The 13,674-nt window shown below is 34.6% G+C and overlaps 1 protein-coding gene across 3 annotated transcripts in view; it reads left to right on the forward strand.

Moving 5' to 3' along the window:
* Positions 1-13,674, forward strand: part of LOC129263540 (TBC1 domain family member 2B-like) — a 51,963-nt gene extending 38,289 nt beyond the window's left edge. Inside the window, exons 23-26 of one of the 3 annotated variants that reach the window (XM_064100740.1) lie at positions 1,720-1,863; positions 9,814-10,060; positions 10,334-10,411; positions 12,016-13,674. In XM_064100740.1, the coding sequence (XP_063956810.1) occupies positions 1,720-1,863; positions 9,814-10,060; positions 10,334-10,411; positions 12,016-12,147 (601 nt within the window). In that variant the 3' untranslated portion in view covers positions 12,148-13,674. Of the gene's footprint in view, positions 1-1,719; positions 1,864-2,947; positions 3,137-9,813; positions 10,061-10,333; positions 10,412-12,015 lie in introns of those variants that run through there. The other 2 variants (XM_064100742.1, XM_064100741.1) reach the window with 2 other exon arrangements.

The following is a 13,674-nucleotide window of genomic DNA, read 5'->3' on the forward strand; positions in this document are numbered from 1 at the left end:
GATCCGATCAATCGTAACTCTATGGAAATCCATCAGTTTCATAATTTTTTCTACAGGATATTTGCAAAATGTCCTTTGTAATCAAAGAACACCCCAAATTGTCAAGAAATCAATGAATTTATGGATATGCATTCATATCTAGAATTTTTTTTGAACAAACATGCATTTCATATGTTGACTTTGCTGGCTTTCCATAGTTGCGATTGATCGGATCAATCGTAACTCTTTGTACAACGGGGGCATTGATTATTGTGTATGATCAATCGTAGAAGTCAGCCCCATAAACAATCACTTAGCTTTATGTCACAAGCCCTGTTGAATGTTCATAGATGCCACTATCCAGACTTATAAACATATTTTGGCCATTAAAAACACATTTTACATGTACATGTATTAACAGGGTCATTCAAAATGGTGTTTTTCAGGGGTGTGAGAGTTCAGATTTCTATCTGATTTCAGATTTTTTTTGTTTTGATTTTCAGCTTAATTTCAGCTTATTTTTGGCCTTCCTCTGTAAAAAAGTATGGGAGCTCTTTCTATTTCAGACTTTTTCAACACTCTTCAGCTTTTTTCAGATCTTTTTATTTGTGACCACTCACACCCCTGGTTTTTGTTTTTCCCCCTTTTTGTTATTGGCATCCATGAATATACATTTACTGTGTTGTACATGTATTATTGTGTTATTGCAAATTTCACTACTAATTAACTGTTAACGTGTCCCTTTTTGCTACGCCTGTACAATGTACATGAAAACTCAATAATACCACAAGAATAAAATCATGGATTTCCAGTTTAAGGCCCGGTCCCACTTGCCGACGGACACAAAACGTATTCATAACGGATACAGCCGTCTAGCAAAATTTTGGGGTGGCTCCATCCGTTTTCATCCGCTCCAGACAATGGACAAAATGGCTGAACAATGAAATCACAGTGGACGGATGCTCGAAGGATATAGAGCGTATGAAACACGTAATATGCAAAGAGTACACAATGGATACATAACGTTTTACAACGGATGGCAAGATTCTTTTCCGTTTTACATCCTCGCTGCATCCGTACATGCAGTGGGACCAAGCCTTTAGTTGTAAAATTGCAAGGGACAGTAATATAATTATGTGAAACATACATAAAATAAATGTGCAATTAAATTTTGAACATGTTCTAAATTTCTTTCAACAAAAAACTATTTGCAGCAACGAACACTACATGTATTTGCGAACTTTCTTGCAACCATTTACGAACCCTGGCGATATCGTCACATTTACCGCTAAGTGAGAACCCCCTTTTGGAATATTCAAATTGATTCTTGACTGTTTATACATTGTAATGTTATCTAGAAAACATTTTAATACTTTTTGTATGGGTGTTTGATCCCTGGTTTTCTATACATTTTAATGTATAGAATGTATAGTGGAGCGTTGTGGCCCAGTGGATTAGTCTTCGGACTTTGAAACAGAGGGTCGTGGGTTCGAATCCCAGCCATGGCGTAATTTCCTTCAGCAAGACACTGATCCACACTGTGCTGCACTCAACCCAGGTGAGGTAAATGGGTACCGGTAGGAAGTAATTCCTTAAAAAGCTGTGTGCGCTATGAACGCCTAGCTTAGCCGGGTAATATAGGAGCGCCTTGAGCACCTAACAAGGTGGATATGTGCGCAATATAAATACCCTATATTATATTATTATTATCAAGAAGACATTCTAATATTGTTTGTATAGGTGCTTGATTGCCATTGTAGAGTACATCATGCCAATGGATTACTACAGCAAGACATTGATTGGATCACAGACCGACCAGAGAGTCTTCCGAGAGCTTCTGGCAGAGAAAATCCCAAGACTCCACGCCCATTTCGAAGAGTACTCGTACGTATTGGTCAAAGATCGACCACCCTCCCCCCCCCCCCCTCCTCCTGTTACAAACTTGATCATTTTCCTCAAGTCTTTCTGACAGAGTCTGATTTTATAGACTAAGTTAGGGCAGTCTTTGTGTTATGGTAATCAGGGGGGGGGGAGGTGTTTCATGAAAGTTTTTTTTGTCTTTTGTATTTATATGTTTTATTGGGTCAACACAGACCAAGTATAAACAAAAATAACAAATCAAACATAATTAAACTATTTCATGAAAGTTGTCAGCACTGACTAAATCACAGCGCTGACAATTTCAGTGAAATCCTTGGTTTTGATTGGCTGACAGGCTCTGTCCCCTGACTGTTTCTATGGTAACTGTCATGGAACGTTCCCCAGGGCCCCCGTCTTACAAAGAGTTAAGATTGATCTGATCATCTTAAACTATAGGGAAATCCAACATTGTCATAATTTTTTTTCTCCAGGAAATTTGCATGCTGTCCCTTGTAAACAAAGAGAAGCACACTAAATTTTCAAGAAAACAATGAATGTATGATTCTACATCACATCTAGAAAACATTTTGAATAGTTGTACAATGTAGTTGATTGGTTCAATCGTAACTCTTTATAAGACGGGGCCCTACTCTGTAATGAAGCGAACTATTCCAAAGTGGAACTACATGAAACAAGAACAGTAATTCTCTAAATTTCAGATACTTTCTTTCGGGATTTTAATTTTCAATACTGAATTCTGAAAAATCATTCATATACTCTTAGAAATTATGTCGAGTAATCATTATTTGTTTTGTTCATTTTAATTTGTTATTTCAGGATAGATTTGTCATTGGTCACTTTCTTGGGGGATATTAATTTTCTATACTGAATACTGAAAAGCAATTGATATACTCTTACATGTAGACATTATGTTGAGTAAAACATTATTTGTTTTATTCTGTTTAATATGTTATTTTAGGATAGATATGTATTTGGTCACTTTATTGCATGATTTTATTTTTCAATACTGAAAAATCATTGATATACTCTTAGAAATTATGTTACATAAAACATTATTTGTTTTATTATTTTCAATTTGTTAGTTCAGGATAGATCTGTCATTGGTCACTTTCTTGGGGGATTTTAATTTTCAGTACTGGAATTTGTTTTATTATATTTACTTTATTATTTCAGGATAGATTTGTCATTGGTCACTTTCTTGGGGGATATTAATTTTCTATATTGAATACTGAAAAGCCATTGATATACTCTTACATGAAGAAATTATGTTGAGTAAAACATTATTTGTTTTATTCTGTTTAATACATATATGTTGTTTCAGGATGGATCTGTCTTTGGTCACTTTCTTTCTGGACTTTATTTTTCAATACTGAATACTGAAAAATTATTGATAAAATCTTATAAGTATGTTTAGTAAACATTATTTTTTAATTCTTTTTAATTTGTTATTATAGGATAGATCTGTTATTCGTCATTTTTGGGGGGGATTTTAATTTAAATACTGAATACTGAAAAATCATTCACATACTCTTAGAAATTATGTTGAGTGAAACATTATTTGTTTTATAATTTTTAATTTGTAATTTCAGGATAGACTTGTCATTGGTCACTTTCTTGGGGGATTTTAATTTTCAATACTGAAAAAAAAACTTGATATTCTCTGAGAAATTGTGTTGAGTGAAACATTATTTGTTTTATTATTTTTAATTTGTAATTTCAGGATAGACCTGTCATTGGTCACTTTCTTGGGGATTTTGATTTTCAGTAATGAATACTGAAAAAAAATCATTGACATACTCTTAGAAATTATGTTGAGTGAAATATTATTTAGAAAGTCAAAAAGGGGCCTAAGCTTTCGATCCTACATGTAGCAGAATCTTCGTCGGAGGCGAAGATTCTGCTAGGATCGAAAGCTTAGGCCCCTTTTTGACTTTCTAATTTACTCCATTGGCTCTCTTTTATTAGATAAGCAGTTTTCAGCAGCTTCTTTTTGCCATTGAAATATTATTTGTCTTATTATTATTAATTTGTAATTTCAGGATTTACCTGTCATTGGTCACTTTCTTGGGGGATTTTAATTTTTAATACTGAAAAAAAAATTGATATTCTCTGAGAAATTATGTTAAGTAAAACATTATTTGTTTTATTATTTTCAATTTGTTAGTTCAGGATAAATCTGTCATTGGTCACTTTCTTGGGGGATTTTAATTTTCAGTACTGGAATTTGATTTATTATATTTACTTTATTATTTCAGGATAGATTTGTCATTGGTCACTTTCTTGGGGGATATTAATTTTCTATACTGAATACTGAAAAGCCATTGATATACTCTTACATGACGAAATTATGTTGAGTTAAACATTATTTGTTTTATTCTGTTTAATACATAAATGTTATTTCAGGATGGATCTGTCTTTGGTCACTTTCTTTTTTTCATTTTATTTTTCAATACTGAATACTGAAAAATTATTGATAAAATCTTATAAGTATGTTTAGTAAACATTATTTTGTATTCTTTTTAATTTGTTATTATAGGATAGATCTGTTATTCGTCATTTTCTTGGGGGATTTTAATTTAAATACTGAATACTGAAAAATCATTCACATACTCTTAGAAATTATGTTGAGTGAAACATTATTTGTTTTATTATTTTTAAATTGTAATTTCTGGATAGACCTGTCATTGGTCACTTTCTTGGGGATTTTGATTTTCAATAATGAATACTGAAAAAAAACTTGATATTCTCTGAGAAATTGTGTTGAGTAAAACATTATTTGTTTTATCATTTTTAATTTGTAATTTCAGGATAGACCTGTCATTGGTCACTTTCTTGGGGATTTTGATTTTCAATAATGAATACTGAAAAAAATCATTGACATACTCTTAGAAATTATTTTAAGTAAAACATTATTTGTTTTATTCTTTTCAATTTGTTATTTCAGGATAGACCCGTCATTGGTCACTTTCTTGGGGGATTTTAATTTTCAATACTGAATAAAAAATTGATATTCTCTGAGAAATTGTGTTGAGTAAAACATTATTTGTTTTATTATTTTTAATTTGTAATTTCAGGATAGACCTGTCATTGGTCACTCTCTTGGGGGATTTTAATTTTCAATACTGAAAAAAAACTTGATATTCTCTGAGAAATTGTGTTGAGTAAAACATTATTTGTTTTATTGTCTCACCTGCATAGCAGAGTGAGACTATAGGCGCCGCTTTTCCGACGGCGGCGGCGGCGTCAACACCAAATCTTAACCTGAGGTTAAGTTTTTGAAATGACAGCATAACTTACAAAGTATATGGACCTAGTTCATGAAACTTGGCCATAAGGTTAATCAAGTATTACTGAACATCCTGCCTGAGTTTCATGTCACATGACCAAGGTCAAAGGTCATTTAGGGTCAATGAACTTAGACCATGTTGGGGGAATCAACATCAAAATCTTAACCTAAGGTTAAGTTTTTGAAATGTCATCATAACTTAGAAAATATATGGACCTAGTTCATGAAACTTATACATAAGGTTAATCAAGTATCACTGAACATCCTGCATGAGTTTCACGTCACATGACCAAGGTCAAAGGTCATTTAGGGTCAATGAACTTTGGCCGAATTGGGGGTATCTCTTGAATTACCATCATAACTTTGAAAGTTTATGGATCTGATTCATGAAACTTGGACATAATAGTAATCAAGTATTACTGAACATCCTGTGCAAGTTTCAGGTCACATGATCAAGGTCAAAGGTCATTTAGGGTCAATGAACTTTGGCCAAATTGGGGTATTTGTTGAATTACAGCCATAAATTTGAAAGTGTGTTGGTCTAGTTCATAAAACTTGGACATAATAGTAATCAAGTATCACTGAACATCCTGTGCGAGTTTCAGGTCACATGATCAAGGTCAAAGGTCATGTAAGGTCAAAGAACTTTGGCCACGTTGGGGGTATTTGTTGAATTGCCATCATATCTCTATAAGTGTATTGGTCTAGTTCATAAAACGTGGAAATAAGAGTAACCAAGTATCACTGAACATCTTGTGCGAGTTATAGTAGTTTTCAAAATCAGCACTGCTGCTATATTGAATCGCGTGATGCAGGTGAGACGGCCAGAGGCATTCCACTTGTTATTTTTTATTTGTAATTTCAGGATAGACCTGTCATTGGTCACTTTCTTGGGGATTTTGATTTTCAATAATGAATACTGAAAAAAATCATTGACATACTCTTAGAAATTATTTTAAGTAAAACATTATTTGTTTTATTCTTTTCAATTTGTTATTTCAGGATAGACCCGTCATTGGTCACTTTCTTGGGGGATTTTAATTTTCAATACTGAATAAAAAATTGATATTCTCTGAGAAATTGTGTTGAGTAAAACATTATTTGTTTTATTATTTTTAATTTGTAATTTCAGGATAGACCTGTCATTGGTCACTCTCTTGGGGGATTTTAATTTTCAATACTGAAAAAAAACTTGATATTCTCTGAGAAATTGTGTTGAGTAAAACATTATTTGTTTTATTGTCTCACCTGCATAGCAGAGTGAGACTATAGGCGCCGCTTTTCCGACGGCGGCGGCGGCGTCAACACCAAATCTTAACCTGAGGTTAAGTTTTTGAAATGACAGCATAACTTACAAAGTATATGGACCTAGTTCATGAAACTTGGCCATAAGGTTAATCAAGTATTACTGAACATCCTGCCTGAGTTTCATGTCACATGACCAAGGTCAAAGGTCATTTAGGGTCAATGAACTTAGACCATGTTGGGGGAATCAACATCAAAATCTTAACCTAAGGTTAAGTTTTTGAAATGTCATCATAACTTAGAAAATATATGGACCTAGTTCATGAAACTTATACATAAGGTTAATCAAGTATCACTGAACATCCTGCATGAGTTTCACGTCACATGACCAAGGTCAAAGGTCATTTAGGGTCAATGAACTTTGGCCGAATTGGGGGTATCTCTTGAATTACCATCATAACTTTGAAAGTTTATGGATCTGATTCATGAAACTTGGACATAATAGTAATCAAGTATTACTGAACATCCTGTGCAAGTTTCAGGTCACATGATCAAGGTCAAAGGTCATTTAGGGTCAATGAACTTTGGCCAAATTGGGGTATTTGTTGAATTACAGCCATAAATTTGAAAGTGTGTTGGTCTAGTTCATAAAACTTGGACATAATAGTAATCAAGTATCACTGAACATCCTGTGCGAGTTTCAGGTCACATGATCAAGGTCAAAGGTCATGTAAGGTCAAAGAACTTTGGCCACGTTGGGGGTATTTGTTGAATTGCCATCATATCTCTATAAGTGTATTGGTCTAGTTCATAAAACGTGGAAATAAGAGTAACCAAGTATCACTGAACATCTTGTGCGAGTTATAGTAGTTTTCAAAATCAGCACTGCTGCTATATTGAATCGCGTGATGCAGGTGAGACGGCCAGAGGCATTCCACTTGTTATTTTTTATTTGTAATTTCAGGATAGACCTGTCATTGGTCACTTTCTTGGGGATTTTGATTTTCAATAATGAATACTGAAAAAAATCATTGACATACTCTTAGAAATTATTTTAAGTAAAACATTATTTGTTTTATTCTTTTCAATTTGTTATTTCAGGATAGACCCGTCATTGGTCACTTTCTTGGGGGATTTTAATTTTCAATACTGAATAAAAAATTGATATTCTCTGAGAAATTGTGTTGAGTAAAACATTATTTGTTTTATTATTTTTAATTTGTAATTTCAGGATAGACCTGTCATTGGTCACTCTCTCTTGGGGGATTTTAATTTTCAATACTGAAAAAAAACTTGATATTCTCTGAGAAATTGTGTTGAGTAAAACATTATTTGTTTTATTGTCTCACCTGCATAGCAGAGTGAGACTATAGGCGCCGCTTTTCCGACGGCGGCGGCGGCGTCAACACCAAATCTTAACCTGAGGTTAAGTTTTTGAAATGACAGCATAACTTACAAAGTATATGGACCTAGTTCATGAAACTTGGCCATAAGGTTAATCAAGTATTACTGAACATCCTGCCTGAGTTTCATGTCACATGACCAAGGTCAAAGGTCATTTAGGGTCAATGAACTTAGACCATGTTGGGGGAATCAACATCAAAATCTTAACCTAAGGTTAAGTTTTTGAAATGTCATCATAACTTAGAAAATATATGGACCTAGTTCATGAAACTTATACATAAGGTTAATCAAGTATCACTGAACATCCTGCATGAGTTTCACGTCACATGACCAAGGTCAAAGGTCATTTAGGGTCAATGAACTTTGGCCGAATTGGGGGTATCTCTTGAATTACCATCATAACTTTGAAAGTTTATGGATCTGATTCATGAAACTTGGACATAATAGTAATCAAGTATTACTGAACATCCTGTGCAAGTTTCAGGTCACATGATCAAGGTCAAAGGTCATTTAGGGTCAATGAACTTTGGCCAAATTGGGGTATTTGTTGAATTACAGCCATAAATTTGAAAGTGTGTTGGTCTAGTTCATAAAACTTGGACATAATAGTAATCAAGTATCACTGAACATCCTGTGCGAGTTTCAGGTCACATGATCAAGGTCAAAGGTCATGTAAGGTCAAAGAACTTTGGCCACGTTGGGGGTATTTGTTGAATTGCCATCATATCTCTATAAGTGTATTGGTCTAGTTCATAAAACGTGGAAATAAGAGTAACCAAGTATCACTGAACATCTTGTGCGAGTTATAGTAGTTTTCAAAATCAGCACTGCTGCTATATTGAATCGCGTGATGCAGGTGAGACGGCCAGAGGCATTCCACTTGTTATTTTTTATTTGTAATTTCAGGATAGACCTGTCATTGGTCACTTTCTTGGGGATTTTGATTTTCAATAATGAATACTGAAAAAAATCATTGACATACTCTTAGAAATTATTTTAAGTAAAACATTATTTGTTTTATTCTTTTCAATTTGTTATTTCAGGATAGACCCGTCATTGGTCACTTTCTTGGGGATTTTAATTTTCAATACTGAATAAAAAATTGATATTCTCTGAGAAATTATGTTAAGTAAAACATTATTTGTTTTATTATTTTTTATTTGTAATTTCAGGATAGACCTGTCATTGGTCACTTTCTTGGGGATTTTGATTTTCAATAATGAATACTGAAAAAAAATCATTGACATACTCTTAGAAATTATGTTAAGTAAAACATTATTTGTTCTATTCTTTTCAATTTGTTATTTCAGGATAGACCCGTCATTGGTCACTTTCTTGGGGGATTTTAATTTTCAATACTGAATAAAAAATTGATATTCTCTGAGAAATTATGTTAAAGGAGAATGAAACTCTTGGAGCAAGTTAGCTTTTGTGAAAGCAAAAAAATCAAAGAATAAGATCAACAAAAGTTTGAGTAAAATAGGACGAGCAATAGAAGAGTTATGAGCATTTGAATGTCGAGATCACTAATGCTATGGAGATTCTCCCATTGGCAATGCGACCAAGATCTACGATGTCACAGATGAACAACTCTCCCCTTTTGGACACTGAAAATATACCCCAAAACATCTCTTTTTTCTCATTCTAATCATATGACAAACGATTCATCAATTATATAATGTTGTGAAACCTCTGCACTTGTCCTCTCATATAAAGAGAACACCTCACCTTGTGATAGACTCTATAAAAGTGAGAATATAAGTGAAATAAGTACTAAAGTAATGAGGGAGTTGTACGTGTGTGACATCACAGATCTTGGTCGCATTGCCAATGGGAAGATCTACATGGCATTAGTGATCTCAATATTCAAATGCTCATAACTTTCTTATTATTCATTCAATCTTCCTCAAACTTTCAACAATATGTTTCATTGATTTTTCTCTTTGATATGGATTCAGCTGGTTTCAAGGGTTTCATTCTCCTTTAAGTAAAACATTATTTGTTTTACGTTATTTTAGGATAGATCTGTCATTGGTCACTTTCAACTGGTTTGTCACCTGTTTCTGTGATAACATCCCTGCCGAGACCATGCTACGGATCTGGGACACCTTCCTGTCGGAAGGGAACAAGGTCCTCTTCCGCTACTCGCTGGCAGCGTTCAAGTTCTTTGAAGAGGAGCTGCTGAAACAGAACGACTATCTGAGGATCTTTGCCTTCCTGCGTCGAATGCCGGAGATGTTGACGGATGTCCAGAGACTAACCCAGGTATCCAAATGTTGATGATGGTGATGATGGTGATGATGATGGTGATGATGAGGGAGATGATGATGATGATGGTGATGATGATGGTGATGATGATGATGGTGATGGTGATGATGATGGTGATGATGATGAAGAAGATGATGATGATGATGATGATGGTGACGGTGATGATGATGATGATGACAGAAATAGAAATCCTCAAAAAATTCATTTTACCCAATTGATAGTATTTGAAATGCTAGCATCAATCAATGATGTTATTTTGGTTTCTATCAGATTGCTTTTGATGAGCTGAATCCGTTTCCAAGGAGACATATCAACAACAAGAGAACCATTCATAGAGCACACGTCAAGGTGAGTCACGGAGCAGGTTTCACAAAACTGTGAGTTACAAATGACATTAGTGACTTTACAAATGTCTTAATACCCCTTATGTGCTATGATATATCCCTATACAGCTGACTACCTAAGAACATGTTTCAGTCATACATGTATGTAAAGTCGTGCTTAACTTTATGAACTGTTTTGTGAAACACCCGCCAGGGCCCTGTGACTTAAAACTTAGAGATTGATCAAGGGGCTGATTTCACGATTGATAACATTGATTAATGTGTATGATCGATTGTAGAAATCAGGGGCCCGTCTTGCAAAAAGTTGCGTTTGATCCGATCAATCGCAACTATGGAAAGCCAGCAAAGTCAACATATGAAATGCAAAAAAAAATCTAGATATAAATGTGTGTCCATAAATTCATTGATTTCTTTACAATTTGGTGTGTTCTCCTTTGTTTACAAAAAGACATTTTGCAAATGTTCTGTAGAAAAAATTATGACACGGGTGGATTTCCATAGAGTTACGATTGATTGGATCAATCGTAACTCTTTGTAAGACAGGGCCCAGTTCTATGATCAATTACGTTTAAGTTGATGTTATAGGGCCCTGCTTGTTGTTACACTATTTAAGGAGGGAATTAACCTTGGACGGTTTCTCATATAAGTGATATCAATAATTTCATTTCATTTCGTTTAATTCAACAGTTGTACTGAAAATTGTCAAGTTATTTCCTATTGATTGTTTGTCATTAGATCTGTCATTTTTTATTGAAAAAGCTAAAAGACAATGAGAAAAATTTTGGTTTGAAATAATAATGAATTATGAGTTTACATTTATTTCCAATGATTTCTTTGATAAATTCTTTTTTTATGAATGGTAAATAAGTAATGATGAAGAGAACCGACTACCGTAAAAGGAGAGTTTATCTAGGATGCAATATGTTGATGTGTAGTCTCATAATTCATACTCCATACAATGATGAATAATTCCTTTCTATTGATAATCTTTACAATATCCATACCATATTATTTTCAAAGAAACTATGGTTTAATGTGCTTCCAGTCATTCTTTCTTTTAATCAGGGTTCCCAGCCCATCAGGGAAATCAGGGAAAATTATTTTACTTTTTCCCAGTCGGGGAAAAATCAGGGAATTTGATAAAAAATACCTCAAATCAGGGAAAAATGCCTGAAATGAGGGAAAAATCAGGGAATTTTGATCAGCCCAAATGTCGAAATCACGGTAGTCAGTCAGACTCTGTTATATTTTGTTGCATATCAAAACAACATCCATTGAATGACTGGTTATGGTGGTACTAATTAGTTTTACATTATTGTTTTTATACTGAAAATGTAATTCACTGCAACAACTTGCGAAAACACGCGAAACTAGGAAATGGTTTAAATAATTATCAGGGAATTTTTAAACTTCATCAGGAAAAATCAGGGAATTTTGTTTTCTTGAAAAGCTGGGAACCCTGTTAATAGAGATCAAAAGACTACCATATGTTAAGTAAAATATATATCTGATTGTTTTATTTAAAAAAGTTTGAGTATCAAGACTACTCTAATGTACAGTGACCTATGGGAAGAGATTTACTGAGTTTGTTGACCCTTTCCTTTTCAGCAACAACTTGACGAGCTGGAGGCCATCAGAGCAGAGTTTGTTCCTCGTCATTCTCAGAACGGGGATGAGCTCGCAAGCGACGAGGAGGAGGATTACGACCAAGTGGAGGCGCTGTTGACAGGAACTACATGAATTCCTAATGAATCATGCGATGCTGTAATGCGACCTTTGACATTTGACCCTCGACTCATTGTCATATTCAAGATCTGCCATGATGTGACATCTTCTTTCGCAAGAAAGATTACGACCAAGTGGAGGCACTATTAACAGGAGCTATTTGAAATCATGAATGAACTTTTGATTCAGAAAAGTGACCTTTGACCTTGGACTCGTTGCCTATCATGATCTGCTTTGACAAACAAAATTACGACCAGGTGGGGATGTTTTGAGGAGGACCTATGTGAATTCCTGAGAGAAGTTGTGATGCAGAAGGTTGACCTTTATTTGACTCAAAGCATTTTATTTACGAGGAGGATTACAACTATTTAGAGATGCTTTTAACAGGAGCAAGATAAAATCATGAATGAACTTTTGATGCAAAATATGACCTTTGACCCATGCCTTTTATAATCTGCTGACATAAAGGAGCATTATTACCAAGTGGAGGTGTTGTTAGGATGACCTTTGTGAAATTCTGAAGTAACTTATGATGCATAAAGTGATTGTGACCTTTGACCCTTGTCTCATTGCATTTTATGAATTGCCGTTACGTCAAATCCTGGTTGGGGAGACGACCACTGCTCGAGGTCTGAACTGCGGTTATATATACCCCAACTACAAAAACCTCTTTAGAGGATCCAAGTTATTTCATTTGGAAGCTTTTTTAACCCTGCATGACCAATTTAATCCCTCCTGCATGTATATAACTTTTCACCTCGGCAGGCAAGCCTGAGCGCCAAGCCAGGGTTAAAAGATAAAACAGCAGCTTCAAATCTGGGCCCTGTCTTACAAAGAGTTACGATTGATCCGATCAATCGTATCTCTATGGAAATCCATCAGTGTCATAATTTTCTTTTATGAAAAATTTGCACAATGTCCTTTGTATGCAAAGAGAAGCGCAGTGAATTATCAAGAAAACAATGAATACATGAATATACATCATAGCTAGAAAATATTTTGAACAAACATGCATAGTAGATGTTGACGTTGCTGGCCGTCCATAGTTGCGATTGATTGGATCAATCGTAACTCTTTGTAAGACGGGGCCCTGGGGTATATCTCCTCTAATGATGATTTTTTCCTCATGCTCTGACAAGGAAGATTACAATCAGCTGGAAATGTTCAGAGAACCTACATGTGACCCTGAAAGAAATTGCGATGCAGAAAGGTGACCTGTGACCCATCGCCATTCAAGTTCTGCTGTGACACAATATTTTTTTACAATGAGGATTTTCACCAGGTCGATGCATTAGGGGGAGCTTCTTGAACAACACTACAGGAAGTCACGATTCCATGTCTTGACCTTTGACATTGAACTCATTTAACTGCCATGGCATTACATTTACTAAATGGGGATTATCACCAGATTGAAATGATCCATGGGAAGTCAAGATTCTGAACTATGACCTTTGACATTTGACTTCATAAATTCAAGATCTGCTATACGTAATCCATTGTTTTAGTTTATGAGATGGGCTGTGATCTAATTGATGCATGGAC

This window comes from Lytechinus pictus, chromosome 6 (assembly GCF_037042905.1).
Source record: "Lytechinus pictus isolate F3 Inbred chromosome 6, Lp3.0, whole genome shotgun sequence".
Classification (NCBI taxonomy): domain Eukaryota; kingdom Metazoa; phylum Echinodermata; class Echinoidea; order Temnopleuroida; family Toxopneustidae; genus Lytechinus; species Lytechinus pictus.